The sequence below is a fragment of the Sycon ciliatum genome, chromosome 1 (assembly GCF_964019385.1).
Source record: "Sycon ciliatum chromosome 1, ocSycCili1.1, whole genome shotgun sequence".
In the NCBI taxonomy this organism is placed as follows: Eukaryota; Metazoa; Porifera; class Calcarea; order Leucosolenida; family Sycettidae; genus Sycon; species Sycon ciliatum.
In genome coordinates, this window is record NC_088643.1 from 28,783,754 (window position 1) to 28,802,718 (window position 18,965).

The 18,965-nt window shown below is 44.5% G+C and overlaps 1 protein-coding gene across 1 annotated transcript in view; it reads right to left on the reverse strand.

The window, feature by feature from the left end:
- LOC135821628 (PAS domain-containing serine/threonine-protein kinase-like) overlaps positions 1-18,965 on the reverse strand; it is a 54,739-nt gene continuing 35,774 nt past the window's right edge. Inside the window, exons 7-16 of the mRNA XM_065334626.1 lie at positions 18,330-18,616; positions 16,163-16,366; positions 14,476-14,601; positions 13,869-14,045; positions 12,091-12,225; positions 11,004-11,060; positions 9,539-9,681; positions 4,908-5,041; positions 3,461-3,602; positions 1-1,056 (exon numbers count right to left, since the gene is read on the reverse strand). Of these exons, the coding sequence (XP_065190698.1) occupies positions 1,029-1,056; positions 3,461-3,602; positions 4,908-5,041; positions 9,539-9,681; positions 11,004-11,060; positions 12,091-12,225; positions 13,869-14,045; positions 14,476-14,601; positions 16,163-16,366; positions 18,330-18,616 (1,433 nt within the window). The 3' untranslated portion in view covers positions 1-1,028. The remainder of the gene's footprint in view (positions 1,057-3,460; positions 3,603-4,907; positions 5,042-9,538; positions 9,682-11,003; positions 11,061-12,090; positions 12,226-13,868; positions 14,046-14,475; positions 14,602-16,162; positions 16,367-18,329; positions 18,617-18,965) is intronic.

Consider the following 18,965-nt stretch of genomic DNA (forward strand, 5'->3'; position numbering starts at 1 on the left):
TACAGTTCCCAGGTGCCTGGAATACGTTCACTTTGTGAGTAGTTTATAAATACAGCAATAATAACTTGTTGCGGTTCAAGAGAGGAATTTTTGGTGTGTGTGTGTGTGTGTGTGTGTGTGTGTGTGTGTGACTTCAGCATGACAGATGCGTTGTGAGATAAAATTGTACATGTCAGGACAATTTCCCTGGCCTTTAGAGGTGGTATAATAGTGTAGGGATGACCTTATGCAATGCGGTCTGCAATGTGTAGTATTGAGCGCTCAGGTGCAGTCATAGCGAGCGTGTGGGCATGCTTGAATAAGTTTGTATGTGCATGTGAGGGTGTACTCAGCCATCCAGTATAATAATAATGTATGTGCTAGCATATAGTTGTATGCAGGGCATGCAAGAGCATCTTTTGTATTGTTGAGCGAGATGTTTAGAACAGGCAGATATAACTCTAACAATAACACGGCTATCATAATTATTAATGTTTTGTTGGTGGAAATGAATTTGAAAAAGGCACCGTGGTGCATGTCCTATGCTGGTCTACTCCACAGTATACACGCTATGCATGCAGTGCACCAGCTAAAATATCTCTGATTCCATGTATCTATGCACTAGGCCAGGGAGAACACCCACTTTGCTAATGCTGTTGCTGCAAGCATAGCACATGCAAGCAAATACATCAAGTTGTGTAAAGTGCATACCTAATATGGAGGGGGAGATCTAACGCATCTTCTAACGTTACTGTATCAGAGCAGATATGGAATGTGATTCGGAGACACATTTTGGCAACTACAGAACCCATCAAGTTAGCAGCCTGGAAAGTGATGTAAATAGCCTCTGTCTCAGCTCACGGGTGCTGCCTGTGCAGGGTTTCGAAAGTGATTTTTAGTGTATAGTCTGCTGCAACAATCAGACTAGTGCAGCCATACAGGAACACAGACAGCACAAGTCAATCAGACTAGTGCAGCCATACAGGAACCCAGACAGCACAAGTCTTGTTGTTGTTGCTGTTGCTGTATAGGGGTAACCTGCGAGAATTTCAAGGATGTCCTGGCCTAACCGATGGACTGCATGAATCAGAACAGAAGGAGATACAATGGATGTAAGTTTGTGACGTTACCAAAAAGGCAATGCAGAGCGTATTTCCCTAAAATTTAATGTAAGTGACACTTAGCAAATCCCAAGGTTGAAGAAGGGGTGTACTTACCATTGAATGCGATAGATTACTGATGTGAACACACTCAAACCATGTGGCAGAGACCTGACAATTGCAGTGCAACTTATAGCAAGGGAAATACAGTACTACAAGTTACACCTATGCTTCTCTGAACAGATGAACCAAATGTTTGTACCTGGGACTGGAATGAGGCATCAGCAAGACTTAGGGCCAGTTAGGGGTCAAACTAGTAAACCGATTCATCGAGTGCTCGCTTGAAGTATTTTTGCGAGCGAGTACTTGTAAAAAATTACCAAACGTGGTTTTAATAGCATGTGTATGCAGGCGGAAATTATCCTCACACTGTCACACTGTCACACTGTATGCAAGGAGCCAAAATGCCGCTCCTCTGCTGTCTGTTCATGTCCTGGCAGCATAACTCAGGTAATATGCAGCTCAGGGGCATGACATGTGCAAACTGCAACTACGAGTTCAAGTGCAGAACTGCCACAACTAAACACAACTCAACACAAATCCATGACAGAGAAAAGGATTACTCAAGATCACTCGAGTACTCGCTCAGTTTTTCCCCGAGTGCTCGAACAAGGAATATCAACCCTTGTTTCGCCTCTAGTAATAAGAATCTACGGTGAGAAATAGAGAACAAGGTAGTGAGGGAGAGTGTGCGTATGTATGTATGTATGTATGTATGTATGTACACTGTTGTGAATTCCAGCAGAAATCCAAGAGAGCTCGATACCGGGAAGGTAGAGCCGTGACACACTAGTCAGAACAACAGATGGCTTGATCAGTCACAACTTAAAGTTTCATGCCATCTCAGGCACTCATCAAGTGATATGAACATCAAGAAAAATAACCCACCATGAAAAATAACCCACTATTTAAAGCCCAGTATGGCGGGACAAGGATAACAGAAAACGCTAGGGGCGCTATCAACTCATATCCGATTCAGTGTTTAAATAGTGGGTTATTTTTCTTGATGTTCATATCACCTGATGAGTGCCTGAGATGGCATGAAACTTTAAGTTGTGACTGATCAAGCCATCTGTTGTTCTGACTAGTGTATGTATGTATGTATGTATGTAATAATAAGCTTGAGAACACCGAAGGATGTACCCAGAGTGCTGACAGTGCTCAACACCACAAAGGCAGAGCGTAATACACAACACTGTTGTGTAAGCTTGAGAACAAAACGCTGTATGCGCCAAATCTTCAAAATCGAGATTTTTGACCCATCTGAAAGATGACATCGAGCTGAATTTGATGGCGAGGTCATTTTTGGCGAAAACGCAGTACATCCTACAGAAAACCCCATTCAAACAGTCGCTTTCAGAGCAGAACGCTGTATATCCGGCTAGGATTTTTTTCAAAACGCAGTACCGTAGTTCCGCGCATATAAGCCCATGGGCTAATATACGAAATAATGCATTTTCCGGGAAAAAAATCGGTAATATTGGTTCGTTTTTTAGCCCTGGGCCTATATTCTAATTTTGAAGGCAGCTGGCACGCGAAAAAGTACAAGTCCGTGCGCGGTTGTCCGCCTACTGTACGTACCGGTACTGGTAATGTAGTCTGCACTGTACTACGGTGTTTGGGTCTGTTTATTAGCCCATGGGCCTATAAACGGAGGTGGGCTTATATCCGGATATAGGCCCATTGGCTTTTATGCGCGGAACTACGGTATACGCCAGTTGTCATAGTTACACAGTCGTGGGCAGCGCGCGTGGTGTTCAGAACGCGCAGAACACTGCTTTTTGTCATTTTTTCAAATTAGTTCGAATTATTTTTTTGAACGAGCGCTTGACTCGACTTATGGCTGTCAAGTTAGCTTTCTCTTCTTCCTGACGCTGTCGAAGCTCTTGTCTTAGCCATCAGCGTGGCGGAGGTGACATTCGATGGTATGAGTGAGTCAGTTATTTTGTCTCCTGCTGGGAGAGGGCGTCTTGTTCCTATATTCCCACCCGGATATACTGCGCTTTGCCAAAAAGAAGGTGAAAAATTCAAAAAATATCAAAATCTGAGAGGTGTGGATTTTTGATGACATGGTGTTTGGGGTCCAGTATTCCTTCTGGTACTAAATCCAAATTTCCATTGGGATGGGATGTAAGGCAAAGTCAGAACAGAATTTCGACTTTACCCGAAAAGTGCCAAAATGGATATACCGTGTTTTGTTCTCAAGCTCTTCGTATGTATGTATGTGTGTGTGTGTGTGTGTGTGTGTGTGTGTGTGTGTGTGTGGTGTTGCAGGGGGGGGGGGGGGGAGGGGGCACTGGCCAGCATTTCCATGAACTTACCCCCGGTTGTTGAGGACATCTTCAAAATGATACAAGCCAGAGTCAACTGTTTGCTTCATCCACGAGCATTCACGCAATTGTGGGATAGTGCAGCGGCTCTTCGGGTCGGGATGCAGCAGCCACAAGAGCACCCGGGTCAGACCTGTGAACAAACACATAGTTTTTAGTTTTTGAAGTAGAACGATGCACTTAAAAGCACGACTTGGGAACAGATCCAGTTTTCGTCAATGGCATCATCACCATTGAACTGTCTTCAGTAAGTAAAAGCATCATGCAGGTGCAGTGCCAGCAGCTTGTGCAGTGTACTGTAACCCGCAGCAAGACCAGCAAGAGTGCATAAACTCCCAAGAGCATGCAACTGCAGTCTATGGCAGTATGAAGTGGAGGATGAGAGAAGTTGACATTGCGTGACAATTCCGCTTACAGTGTACTTACAGTGTACTTACAGTGTACTTACAGTGTAGGTCTATAGTATTTCTCTCTCCTGCTCATGTAGTAGATGAGCACTCCCATGTGGGGTAGTGCCTTTGCTGTTTGCGTTACGCAGAGCTCACTGACTTGTCAGTTTGAGCACTTGCCTGCTTTAAATCTGGGTCTGGGTTTTAGGGAACACAGCCCCATGCTATGTGATCAGTCGTGTGGAGTCACATAAATCTGGCGTTGGAAAATTTATTTTTCATTCCTATCAGGTTCGACCTCATTTTCTCTGTGCTGCGCTGCCCTGATGAATCCACAAAGGACGAAACAGTTCTGTCCGCAGATTTCATGAGGTCTGTGGTATGCATGTAGGTCTGTGGTATGCATGTAGGTGGCGTTATCAGATCATGCTGCAAAGGTGCATGCATGTTGTACTGCTTTAGTCTTTCAACAGATCCTGGGATGGAGAGTTCTACAGATCCTGGGATGGAGAGTTCTACAGATCCTGGGATGGAGAGTTCTACAGATCCTGGGATGGAAAGTTCTACAGATCCTGGGATGGAGAGTTCTACAGATCCTGGGATGGAGAGTTCTACAGATCCTGGGATGGAAAGTTCTACAGATCCTGGGATGGAGAGTTCTACAGATCCTGGGATGGAGAGTTCTACAGATCCTGGGATGGAGAGTTCTCAATGGAAATCACAGCTGTAGAATGTGCTCGTGCTGGATTCATGTACTGTCAACTTTGCGTATAACCATACTCGGCGGGGCATCAGAAAAGTGTCCTTATTCGCTAGGTGTCCTTATACCCGAAGCCTCATTATAATGTATTACAGTTAGATGGGACTTTGCTCTGGGCATGGGAATTCTATCGTTATTCGCAAATTGTCGTTATATCCGCAGAGATACACCAGGCCACCAGACCATGCTCCTTATAATGCAGAATTTTCAGGGTGGAATACTCCCGGAAACATAATCAATCCAGTGCACTTGTCAGCTGCACTATCTGTGAGCATCTGTGAGAACTTACGTGGGGAGACAACAAATGGAGGATCAAGATGGCCACCAATGATGTCATCGGCGTCCTTAAACGGGTTTTCAAAGAAAACTAGCGTATAGAGAGTAACACCTAGTGTCCACATCTCCAGCTCAGGACCACGGTACCTGCAAGATGGATACCAGACATGTGCACACATACAAAGCAACACACAGCGGCACCCGTTACTTTGGTCCCAGCACAATGCAGTTGAGTCAGTAGCCAGTAGCAAAATAATGCCATCATGCCTTGACAGAAGAAAGTGTGCACACAACTTCACCGGCAAATTCACATTTCGGAGCGCATTGCATTGTAACTCAAGCCATCCCAGAGAGAGTCAGTACATGTATTTGCACAGTAAAGTTGCGGGCAAGCGCCTACCCTTGCATGCACGACATTTCCCGTGACAAGAGTTTGCCCATGATTACAATGGTAGACATTTCCTGTGACAAGAGCTTGGCCATGATTGTGACAAGAGCTTGCTCATGATTACAATGCTAGTGTGACAAGAGTTTGCCCGTGATTACATCCTGTGACAAGAGCTTGCCCATGATTAACAATAATAATATTCGCGGGATCCGCGACACAAACTAGCCTTCCCATCCACAGGCCACCAGTATGCCTGTTCACCTTAGTGGCGAATGCAGACCTCACAAGTGAGTCAGGGAGAGGAGGTTAGTCTCTCAACCAATCGGGCATGTAACGGCCTATAACCCTGTAAACTGCATCCTTGTTATTCTCACTCCGAGCTGTGAGTACCCAGTTGACCGTGGGTTTCAGCAAAGTTCAACACGCATAAAAAGTCTTTTTATTGCATGTCACGTGAGGGTTGTCCGTACTACGGCCAATCAGCGCCCTCCGCAAGCGGTCTGTATTTCTGAGTATTGCCCGCACAGCTGCGGGCAGGAATTCTGCGTATTGACCGGTTTATTGCCCGCTGAATCTGCTCGCTCACGCATGCGCATTCACAGTATGCCAAATCCACTTACCTTGTGTAGGTTACAGTTTTGATACGTGGTGATACTGATGTAAATATGGAAAAGGATAACTTACCAGACAAACCAGCTCCAAATTTGTTGGAAGATGCCCATACTGGTACAGGGATGAATTTATTGTCATATTTTTGCATAGCAGTTTCTGCTATACAAAATCACAATTGTGTAGCAGTCTTTGATTTTGATTAGCATTTTTCTTTGAAGGTTGGGTGTTTACCACATTGTCCTTCTTGAGAGTGATGCCTGAAAGCCCATTTGCAAAAAAACGACTGAATCATAAATGTGCACGCAGATTGAGAGTGCCTGCACCACATACACTGCACTGTATGCATGCTACTTGACAGTGCAGGCTAGGCATAGATAGTCTGTATGTATCGCAGTTTCCTGCGAATCACGGTGACTTTTGAGTAGCAGTAGATCGATTTTGCATCGCAAACTGCGATGCGATACAGGATAAATTCATCCCTGCAGTGGTAGTACTAGTAGCTCAAATGGTGAAGTCAGTGAAGAGAACGCGAGCGTTGAGGCCTGTCGGTTCGAGGAGATCACTGATGAAGACATTGACAACATGATCTCCGATACAAAAAACCGGAACACGTCCGCCATCACCAAGAAATGGCTCGTCGTCCTGGACGAGTATTGCCGAACTCGAAAGATCTCCTGTGATCTGGCAACGGTATCAGCATCGGACCTTGCAGGCGTTTTGAAGCACGCATACGTCGGGATTCGACCGAAAATTGGAAAAAAATTGTATAGCAAGGCAAGCCTGATTTCATTTCGTGCCGCAATTCAACGTCAGCTAACAGAACATCAACGCACAATGAACATCATCACGGACAAAGAGTTCCAGCAAGCAAATATTGCTCTAAATGCCTTTATCAAGAAGATGAAACAGGATGGCAACCTCCAGGAAGTCAACCACAAAGATGCCATTTGTCACGAGGATCAGGCAAAATTAAATTCCTATTTCCTCGCAAACTACGAGACCGACCCTATCGCACTGGCGGAGATGGTGTGGTTTGCAATCACCAAACAGTTTTGTTTACGTGGTCGAGAGTGTCAGTCTGACATGTGTGCGGAGGATTTTGAAGTTTGCAACGACGCAGAATTTGGTGAGTACATCAAAATGACAACTTCCATGAAGTCTAAGAACCATCAAGGTTCGATCGGCACATCTGACAGTGTGTCTGATGGGCGCATTGTAAATCCTGCTCACGTCAAGGCATTTAAACTGCTGGTGAGCAAGCTGCCAACCTCGTCATCTGGCAGGACAAGGCTGTTTCAACAAGTCAAGAAAAAAGCTACAACTGAAGCACAGATCTGGTACAATGGCAAGCCTGTTGGCAAGAATACGCTGGGTGGTCTCCTGAGAATATTGTCTGTTAAGTGTTCATTGTATCAACGATATACCAATCACTCAGTGAGAGCATCCACGATCACTGAAATGTGCCGCCAGAGTGTGTCCCCTTCAACGATAATGGGTGTATCGGGACACACGTGCCAACAGTCACTAACCCATTACAACAGGCCGTCTGAATGTGACAAGCTCAAGGCAGTATCATTGCTCGACGGCCCAAGCAGTGCAAGCACGACCGACATACATCCTGAGCTTGCCGGAATCGACCTGGACCTGTTGTTCCAGCCGCCGATATATTCCGAACCTGTCGCGGCCCAAGCCGTCTAACCTGATGAGTGCTTGGACATCGATGCCCTGATCAGCAGCTGCTCCGCCGAAGAGCTCAACAAACTGGAGACCCAGCAAGGCGCTAGTGTTTTCCAGGCGTGTTCCTATTCTTCGTGTACAATCACGAATCACATCACTATCAATGTTGTAAAGAAATAAACTAATTTTCAAAACCACAAACACGTGTACGTGTACCTCCGCATGCACAGTCAACTGAACTTGAACATGCCTTGTTCTGCTGTATATGGAATGTAGGGTTACAAGCATGCAATAAATGATTTACAGCACCTCGTACGCGCTCGTACACGGGCAATACCGGCTGATACATGACCTCACGGCTGACGCCGTTCGGTCATGTATCAGCCGGTATTGCCCTTGTACTCGCTTGTACTCGGGCTGTAAATCATACTTACACACTCCCTGCTACCAGCGCGGGTCTTGAACTCGGGACCTCATGATTCGCAGGCAGGCCTGCAAACCAATCGGCCATATGCGTTGGTCCGGGATTACACTGATTGCAATGCTAGTGCCTGGCCAATCTTACACTGATTGCAATGCTAGTGCCTGGCCAATCTTACACTACTGTATAAGTACAAATTTTCGTTTAAGAAATCTTTCGTTACATCACTCCACCAGCAGGTTCGTTACGTACTAAATTTCGTTTTTGGTCGAGGTATGTCACCCCGAACGTTCAGAAGGGGTCACTTTGGTTTGGTACAAACATTAGTTATTTTGTACCCCATAACGAATATAGGGAAAGTTAATTCCAAACGAAACTTCGTACTTATAGTAGATGTAGTCAACAAAAATAATAAACGAGAGAGCTTGGAAGCTCAGGGCCCTACGCTATGCTTTTTGCCTAGCTCATCATGCATGTTATTAAAATTGCCCCTCATAGTCGGATTTTCTGGCCTCAGCTGACCCAACGAGGTAAAATTATATTCCATACAATACGATACAATAATACAATAATGTCAGGGGCGTCGGAAGGAGTTTGACATTGGTGCGGCGAAAGTGTGAGAGGGGGGTCGGGGGGTTGTCCCCCGGGAAAAAATTTGAAAATTGGGCCTGAAAGGCCATATTTTAACGCTACAGAATAATATGAGAAATAAGAATATGCATGCTGATGATACACCGCATTGTCGATGTAAAACATGGTACCTGTACAAGAGTCGACAAGCCAACACGGTTGAAATGTAAAAAATAAAAAATAAAACTTCGAAAATTATTGGTGCGGCTTTAGCCGCACCTGCCGCACCGGTTCCGACGCCCCTGAATGTACTTGCCTTGATAGTGTGCTTGTGCTTAACTGTTGCTGACGGCCGAATGCATGGTTGGCTGTGGAGCACTTTACATAACTTTACAGTCTCCTATAATATGCATCCTGTCCGACGGCAAAGGAGGCTGCGGATTTAGTTTTCTGCACGTTATCAGCAATGACTACTGATCTTCAGCAACTTGAGTCTCCTACAATACGCATCCTGTCTATGCTTTTGTAATGCTAACATAATGCTCGGGATAGCACTTGCTACTGATCTTCAGAAACTTGGCCTGACTCTCACTCACAATAAGACCGTTGTAATGTTCACCGTTCCCAAGCGGTCGCTGGTATCTTCCACAATTTCATCGTACTGTTGTACGACATGCTATACGACATCCTTATACCGTCCAACACCGTATTGATGTCTTTGATGGTACGGTACGGGACAGGTACGGGATACCGCCAGGCATGTCGATGGCACAAACAAACACGAAATTAAAGCTGTGTGGACCCTGGCTAGCGCCAGACGTTACTGAAGTAACGTCTTTTGCATAGCTACGGGAATAATCTAATTTTGATTATGACATGATTTTGCCGAGGGCAATATCTAAACAGAGCACTTTGACGATGGGGTCAGGTGGCTGTGGGGACACAGCAGATGCATTGACATTTGACAATGACTTACTTGTTTCCGGAGAGGACTTCCGGTGAGCAGTACTCTACGGTGCCACAGAATAAATCAAACAGCTGGCCTTCTTTCATGATTGCTGCAGAGCCGAAGTCTATTAACTTAACTCGAAAGTTTCGATCTATAATGATGTTTTCATCCTGCAGGAGATATCACCCCACGACAAACATTGAAAGTACTCGGCAACTTGGCAAGAACGACTTGATATATAATTAAACAAAAGAACGTTTTGAGGGAGCACTGGAGAAGCAGTGATATTATACACGTTTGGCATTCCAAATTTCGGAAGTTCTGACAGAAACTGTAACCGTTCAGCACACACATAGAAGGACGGCGTTGTTGGATTCCACATTGGTTTTAGAACAAGACGGTTATTTACAAATTACTACATGAATTGCATGCATTGCATGCATTGCACATTGCACTGACAGCCCGTAACAGCCAATAACCTTAGTAAGCTGGCGAGTAACAGCTGTGATGCGGCAGTTGCAGTCACACTGTTACAGAAACTGGGTTTGAGAGTCGAAGCTGTAGTCAAACTTCGCAAAGGACGGAAAAGGCCAAAAAGCCGAGAATAATTTTTAGGGGTGGAAGCCGGCATTGAGATCCCGAGTTCGAGTACTCTGATTCTCTCCGATCGAATATTCGAGTATTCGAGTATTCTTCATCTCCTAAAAATTGCACACCAAGGGCCTTAAAATCACATGATACAACCCTGATTGAACCGAGTAGCAGTCATTTTTCTCGGGTATATTGGTTGGTGGGTCATTTGGGCTCTCTACTCGTGAACAAATGTTCACCACACAGTCTGCACATCAATATCTGCCGACTGCTGCTCTGAAACTGCAGATTTCTGTGGTGAATGCATGCACCATGTATGAACGAGTACTCTGATTTATTCCGAGTACGATAATTACTTTTTTAACCGAGCGAGTGCTCGAGTATTCGGTATAATTGTTTCACCCCTAGTACTAATTTTCGACTTATTGGATGCGGTAGGTGTGTGCATGCCCCAACCATTCCATGTGGCACATGTGTGCATGCCCCAACCATTCCATGTGGCACATGTGTGCAGTGAAACAATGCTTCCACTGAAATTCCAATAGTCGAATGCCTTCACTGACCTTCTTAGTCCATAATGGATTGCCTAAAACAGATTAACCCGTTCACTCATTATGGTCGAAAGCATGATCATAATCTATTTCTTGAATGTACTAGTTATCTCACTTTCAAAGTTTCCACACCACCATTGCATCCCTAGGCCGACCATGCACCACTGTCAGCACACCACAACAGCAAGAGAATCAGGATAGCAGATTCCTTTATACAGCAGCTTCAATCTCTCATATCCCAAACAAGTGAAAAGACCGAATCAGAATGGGGCGGAGTGAGTGCAATGTAGCCAAATGGGGAAGAGCTTTCCTTTAATTAAAATAAACTGTCCACCAAGATCACGCCATACCTTGATATCTCGATGAATGATGTTCCTCTGGTGAAGGTAATCCACAGCATCTACAACCTGCATAGTACATATAATGCATAGAAGAAGGGTGAACAACACAAACACAGCCGCAGAATGCAAAGCAACACGGGTAAACCGGTCAATGTGCTTTAAGATCAGCCACACACACCATGAAACCAAGTATCATGTAACATTAACGTTATGTACATCGCAAGAGAAGGAAGAAAATCACACAAACACACACACACACACATACACACACAGGCGTGCACACATACACATACCATTGTTCCTGCGAGGAGAGCTCTATGCTACAGAAAATGGGACGTGAGAGCAGCCAAGCAAAATGTAGCCAGCCCATTGCACTAAAACCTACAGTACTTCAAGTAGAAAGGAAAAGGACATATGGAAACGAGTAACTCTCCATTACTGTAACCAGATACTATATACAGTCAGAAAGTGCAACAACTAGGCACAAAACTTACTGAGACATTCGACGTCCTGACACCTAGCTTCAACACATCTCCATTCCTTGAACCTTCCGAGTTGGAAGGCTGTCAGTTAGCGCTACGGAGATGTGTTGAAGCTAGGTGTCAGGACGTCGAATATCTCAGTAAGTTTTGTGCCTAGTTGTTGCACTTTCTGACTGTATATAGTATCTGGTTACAGCGATGGAGAGTTACTCTTAACTTGTTTCCATATGTGCTTTTCCTTTCTACATTTATTATTGGCTCAACATCCGAGTTCCAAAGTACTTCAAGTAGTTACAATTACTTGTATTGTACACAAAGTGTATTGTACATTGTACATGGCACATCGTCAATTTGAAAATGCTTTCTTGTTGACTAGACTTCATTCGGGCCTGTCACTCTGACCTCCGCTAACCAGACCTGACACTGTCCAAAGATTGAGTATCGTACATGTCTACTAGTACATGATTGTATAGGTACACGTATGAACGTCCTGCCTATAGTTCAGTACATCTCAATCAGGTGGAAACAAGAGAGAACTAGAAGACCTAACTGTTCAGTGTTCGGAATTCTGAAGAGGAGAGCGACAGAAACCAGTCTCATACGAGAAAACAAACCTGAGAAAATATGAAGAATGCGAGAGGTTCGTTTACTGCTGGTTCATGGTCAATAAACTCGAAGAGATCCATGCCTTCTCCATGTTTGGCCATGACAAGCTGGTAGAAGTGTTCCGTTTCGAATACGTCGATGAGCTGCATACAGAAAACAGAACATTGCAGCAAGGAAAGTCAATACATGCAGGGTGAGTGTCAGGAGTATCGGTATTACTCTCTGAATAAGTCAGGAGTATTACTCTCTGAATAAGTCAGGAGTATTACTCTCTGAATAAGTCAGGAGTAGTACTCTCTGAATAAGTCAGGAGTATTACTCTCTGAATAAGTCAGGAGTATTACTCTCTGAATAAGTCAGGAGTATTACTCTCTGAATAAGTCAGGAGTATTACTCTCTGAATAAGTCAGGAGTAGTACTCTCTGAATAAGTCAGGAGTATTACCCTCTGAATAAGTCAGGAGTATTACTTTCTGAATACGTCCTCCGATGATCTCAAACTCACCTAACCCTCAGGGAATGTTTTGACCTTGCTAATGACAAAATCTCATTCTCAATGGGTAAAAATCATTGAGAGATGCGTGAACTTCATTTCGGTGGCATGCTGTCGTTGGTTATCAGGCCAAAGGAGCTACGAGAAAATCTCTTTCTTTTAAAAAAACCCTACAGTCCATTCAGAAAAAAATGAACTTCTAGCTTTTGGCCATAAATGGGTCAAACGTTGAGTTTTTTTAGAATTTTTTTCTGCAATCCTCTATGGAATCCTCTTCCAATTATGTTTCTGAAGTTTTTTTCGCCAAAAAGCAAGCCATAACAAGAATAGGATTTCGGCCAGGTTTTGCCCCCAAAGCATTGAATTGGGAAAAACCATAAAAATCCAGGCCGTTTGACCCCGTCTGCAACATGTATTAACAGTGCATGGTGCGGTTCTAACCCCAGTTCAGGTACCCTTTTTGGACCCTTTTTCAAATTTCAAATTTCGCAGCACTGCACTGTGTACGATGAAATCACGAAAAATCGCCAAATACGGGAGCTCGCCAGAGCCAGAGCCCATCTTTTTATGAATGGACTGTAGGTGCAGACGAAACTTGTGCGTGTCGGTGTGTAAGTTGAAAAGTACACCACATACTAGAAGATGGGTACAATCAAACATAATTGTTTTGTTGTTGCTTTTGAAGGGGGGGGGGGGGGGGGGAGGGATTTGTAACGAATGCCATGCACCATGCACAAACTGGGGTGCCAGTTTGTAACTTTGCAGCTGAAAAAGAGTGTGTGCGCAGGCGTGTATCTACCACCAATGCTATCCAACAGAAATACAGCTGGAGTAGTATTCTCTGGAATCTCTAACAATTTAACAATTTAGCGTCGATTTTAACATGATTTCAGAGACTAGAGTTTCAAGTCAGATAACATCAGTCACATGCTGAACGGAGTGATACCTTTTGTAAGGACAAGGACACAGTTTTTGTAAGGACAAGGACACAGTTTTTTACGAATATATTCCTTTCAGCTAAAATCACCAAAAGTTGCCCATTGCTGAAAAAATGCCACATGACATATTGCTGCTATTCCGGCACCCACTTGAGCTGGCCAGCTAGCCCCATAGACAAACTTGAGCTGGCCAGCCAGCTAGGCACATAGACAAACTTGAGCTGGCCAGCCACCTAGGCACATAGACAAACAACAATACTTTACAGAAACTCTGGCACTGATGCTTTGACTACTTGGACAAAAGTCTCTTCACTATAAACATGCTACAGACAGCACATTCGAATACACGGACATACGCTGACAATGTTGGGATGCTCTAGCGTGCGGAGGAGAAAGAGCTCGGTTGGAACTGAGTCGGTGGCATCAAAGAAGGACTGCTGCGTGATAATGTTGAATTGATCCCTCTGCTCTAGCGTGATGTGTGTCCAGCCGCATGATAGAACATCTTTCTTCCCAATACACTTGACTATGACCTGTGAAAACATGAATTGGCAAACACCAGAATTCAACTCGTCTATTCAGAAATAATTGAGTTTCCACAGTGTAGCTTTAAATAAGATGTGTGACAAGAACATCACAGCTTCTTGAAGCTAAACTTTCAACACAACAATGCATGGAGTTGCAGTATCCAAATCCAAATTATGAAATCAAGAAATGGGCATTGAGCCTAAATTCTGCCCAAACTAGATTTTCGAAGCTGTGAATGGATCATAGTTGAAAATATAGAGGAAGAATTACCGAGCTAAATTACGACAGGAAAACAAACCTCACACAATGACTGAAATCGGCAAAACAATTCTTGCAAGTCAACTTGTATTCGCAAATGATTATGTTTTTGCGGTGATGCACTCTGTCTGCAGTTATTCATTGAACATTCTGGCCTTGCAGCACATGTACACACACCTCATCACCAGTGGAGTTCTGGTACGCCAGCTTGACATCACCGAATGCACCGCTCCCGATAGTTCTGATGTTAGTGTAGGCTTCAGCATAGGGGCCCTTGAAGGCTGCCTCTGCCAATAGTTTATTCTGAGTAGAGAAGAATCATGTGTTCAGGAACAAGGGTATAGACATTGGTGTATAGATCACAAGCGGCATCTCTAAGTATGTACATGCACGTGCAGAGTATAATCAGGGATAGTGCTGTTCCTGCGGTACCCCCCCCCCCCCCTCCCCTTGGGCAACAGCTACAGCATGTGCAGATACTTGCACAATGGCGGCGACAATAACGACAGCGACAAGGACAACAACAATGACGACAACAATAACAACAACAAGCTGTTGCACAACTCTGTATGCTCGTGTAGCGACCACCCCTGCCCGTACACTTAAGTAGTCATTAATAGTGCTGAAACGAGTACTCTATAAGCTATCGAGCGAGTACTGTCACTATCGAGTCGAGTATCGAGTACTCTATAAGCAATCATGCACATATATGTCAGTACAACATACCCATTTTTTGCACACCATTTATACAATTCAATATCCTTCAATAAACACAAATTTTCATTGCAAAGCCACGACGGACGTGTACGTTGCTATCAAGTTTTTTTTAGTTTTTTATTTTATTTATTTATTTATCGAGTCCTTTTTTGATATCGAGTCGAGTACTCAACGAGCGGGTACTCGAGTACTCGGCGTACTCGTTTCAGCACTAGTCATTAACCCCTAGGCTCTGCCCACCCAATTCTTCCTCACTCTTTCTCCTTTCTTACACTATTATCTCTTATTGGCCACTGGCTATCGTGAGAATAAAGATTTGAAACAACAACAACAACAACACAAACAACAACAACAACAACAACAACAACAACAACAACAACAACAGCAGCAGCAGCAGCAGCAACAGCAGCAGCAGCAGCAGCAGCAGCAGCAGCAGCAACAGCAGCAGCAGCAGCAGCAGAACATTGAGCTCCACTGTAGTATTGCATCCCATCTAAGGGACCATCCATACCCCAGATAAATACTAAGTATGGATATTTTTCAATTGAAATTTTGTAATTTCTCCTCATATGCCCCCCCCCCCCTCTCTCTCTCTCTCTCTCTCTCTCTCTCTCTCTCTCTCTCTCTCTCTCTCTCTCTCTCTCTCTCTCTCTCTCTTTCTCTTCATGCAACACACATTTACCACCATGATCTCTTTTCAGAGTACATAGAGCATTGTTAGGGCGCGTTCGAATTGTCTTCATCAACTGTTCTAACAAATTTTATAAAGAGATTAGTTGAAGTGTCCCATTAGAACGGTTTCCATCATTTTATAGTTTTTCAGTGGAATTGTCACGGCGATGATGACGTCCGATCAGATCGACCATCTCCATGTACTACGTGACGTAGCTATTCCAAACTCTTCGAAACTAATCCACCTTCCCATCGGATGAGTTTCGAGGAGTTTCGAGGAGCTTCGTTTTCTGAAGAGGCCAATAAGGGCACCTCTTCAGAAAAACGAAGCTCCTCGAGAAGTCAAAGAGTGACAATTCGAACGCGCCCTTAGATTCAATACTGAAGAGAACAGCACGTGAACCCCTCCCCCCTCCCCCACAAACAATAAAATCATAGCTATTTAGAGAGGATCCTTGAGGGAAAAATAGCATACCAGGTCATCCTGCCTTTCAATGACGGTGAAGCTGGACGTTGGGGATGGTGACTGTTGCGCACCATGTTCTCGCTTCAACCAAAAGCAGAGCAGAGACGTTTCATTGTTGAACAAGATGAGCTTGACCTTGATATTGATATCCACTCTGAAGTCATCCTTGTGGATTGCTGTTGTGTTCAATGATAACCCGGTCAGAGATGCAGACTGCATAAGACACGCACAACAGTTTAACCAGAGTAACCGTGAGAATCCAGGCGCAATGCCTAGAGCACTCCACTACCAAATATAGCACTTCAAAGTAGTACTGTACTCGTAGAGTCTCGTATACCAGTAGGACCATACACATAAACACATAAACACAGAATCTGAAGAAAGGACAGCACAGGCTGCGGCAGACAAGCAGCATTGCAGGTACAAATGTGCCAAATCTCCCAATCTCCTGCCCAATAACAAAACTCCCGATTTGCTGCCGTTTTTCGCCAAGCATGGACACAGACTGCAAGCACACTGGCTCACACAGTAGAATACACACAGTAGAATACACACAGTAGAATACACACAGTAGAATACACACAGTAGAATACACACAGTAGAATACACACAGTAGAATACACACAGTAGAATACACACAGTAGAATACACACAGTAGAATACACACAGTAGAATACACACAGTAGAATACACACAGTAGAATACACACAGTAGAATACACACAGTAGAATACACACAGTAGAATACACACAGTAGAATACACACAGTAGAATACACACAGTAGAATCAGTTACAAAATCATGTAATGCACATAATGACTTATGTAGATCTACGAGCACAGTGTTTGTACAACTAACTGGTGACTACATAGTGTGTGCAGTGCAACACATGCATGGCATGTCCCGTGTGCGAGTGAAATGAGCTCACGCTACAGCTTTCGCTTGCGCTGCTAGCTCTGTTCACGGATTAGCAGAGAAAATTCTGATAGCCCTGTGGCATTTGTTGCGCGCATTTCCCCCGAAAGCTGGGTGAGTGGCTGTGCGCCTAGGCGCCTGCCCTACTAGATGGGAATCTGTGTGGAAAATTTCACGAAAAGCGTCAATTCGTTCTTATAGAAGCATGAACGGCCCTGAAACTCTCAGAACATGTGGTGTTAGGGACACTGAATCGAATGGTCTTGGTCTGAGAGGCTACGATACAGTGTTTGGCCCTTATTCCCAATCGACCGTAGTCTCATAGTGATGGGTGCATCAGTCACCGTACCCGTGCAGTGCATCACACACCTAGTGTGAGTGCTCGTCTCGAGTGCAGTGACACAGCGTCCCGCATACAATGTATGCCTTGCCAAACGGCATGATCCATGGAACTGGTAGTGATGTGAGTCCGTGCACTGGATGTAAACCATGGTAGACCCACAGCACTACAGGGTACACTCATCTCCATCCTCGTATGACAAAGGCAGCAGTGCTGCCAGGACACTATCTCTCTCCTCTGCCGTTGTAAGGTACTACAAGTACAGTCAACTTCGCTAATAACGACTGCGGATATAACGACAATTCGCGAATAACGACAGAATTTCCATGCTCAGAGCAAAGTCCCATCTCACTGTAAAACATATAATGAGACTTTTGGTATAAGGACACTTCGCGAATAAGGGCACTTTCTGATGCCCCGCCGAGTGTCGTTATACGCAAAGTTGACTGTAATGCGGAATAGGAGCTTCGCGTTGAATTTATATTTCGAAAACACAAAAAGTTTAAAATTCCCGGCCAATCATGATCGCTATTATTCCTTTCAATGGCAACTGAGTCAACTGAGATTACGAAAAGAAAACCAAGATGTTCAACTTGCAAAAATAACTTTTCGTTAAAAAATTCAACGTTATTTTTTTGACAAATGAACATCGACGCTGAACCGAATTTCGAAATAGAAATGTTTGGAAAGTGTGAGGGTCACCACGGTCTCAGAGACCATCTGCGTTTAAACATTGTGAAAGGCCAGTCTTAGGGGTGGTTGTGAGTATAAGGAGGAATGCATGAGGAAATACCTGCGGGAGTACTTGGGAAATGCCGGAGGGAATGGCCGAGGTAATGCCTAAGGGAGTGCCTGTACATATTTGTGCACACTACAATACCCAATGACACGATACCATCCATTAATTAAATCAAAAACTTACACGGCTACTCGGATCGGAGGAACGATTTGACTCCAGACTTGTAGCAAGGTGGGACATGAAATCACCCGAGCCGGGAAGACTGCTAACCGGCTTTGCAAACGGTGTACCATAGCTTCTGGTAAGCTTCCATTGCTTTCTGTTGCCCTCACTGCCGGATTCTGGAGTTGGTGACCTGGTCCACTGTACACCTGCGTCATTCATGGATTCATGCATCGAGTTTGAACACGGGTTTCCCTGCCTATCTGCAGCAGCGGCGTCGGTGAATGAGCCAATGCTGTTTGCATCCGCTATGTGCCAGATGGAAAGCAGAATGCAACAAACAGGAAAACAGAGTCAAGGATAATAATAACAATCACACGCTACAGAGCTGGATACACATTAGTCGTGGCGACTTTGGCCACACCTCAACAGTACCAAATTCAAACGAACTGGATGTGTCCACTATAAACTGGATTGTATAGAGGTAGACACTTTGGTGATGAGAGATGAATTGTGGGATCTCGCACTTTTCCTGCCGACTTCACTTGATACTTGACTGACTCACGATTACCATCTAGAGCACACAAGAAGTCCATCGAATCTTCCGCTGGGCAAACCTGCAAGAAACCATCACTCCCCGTGCAATGCACACAGTTT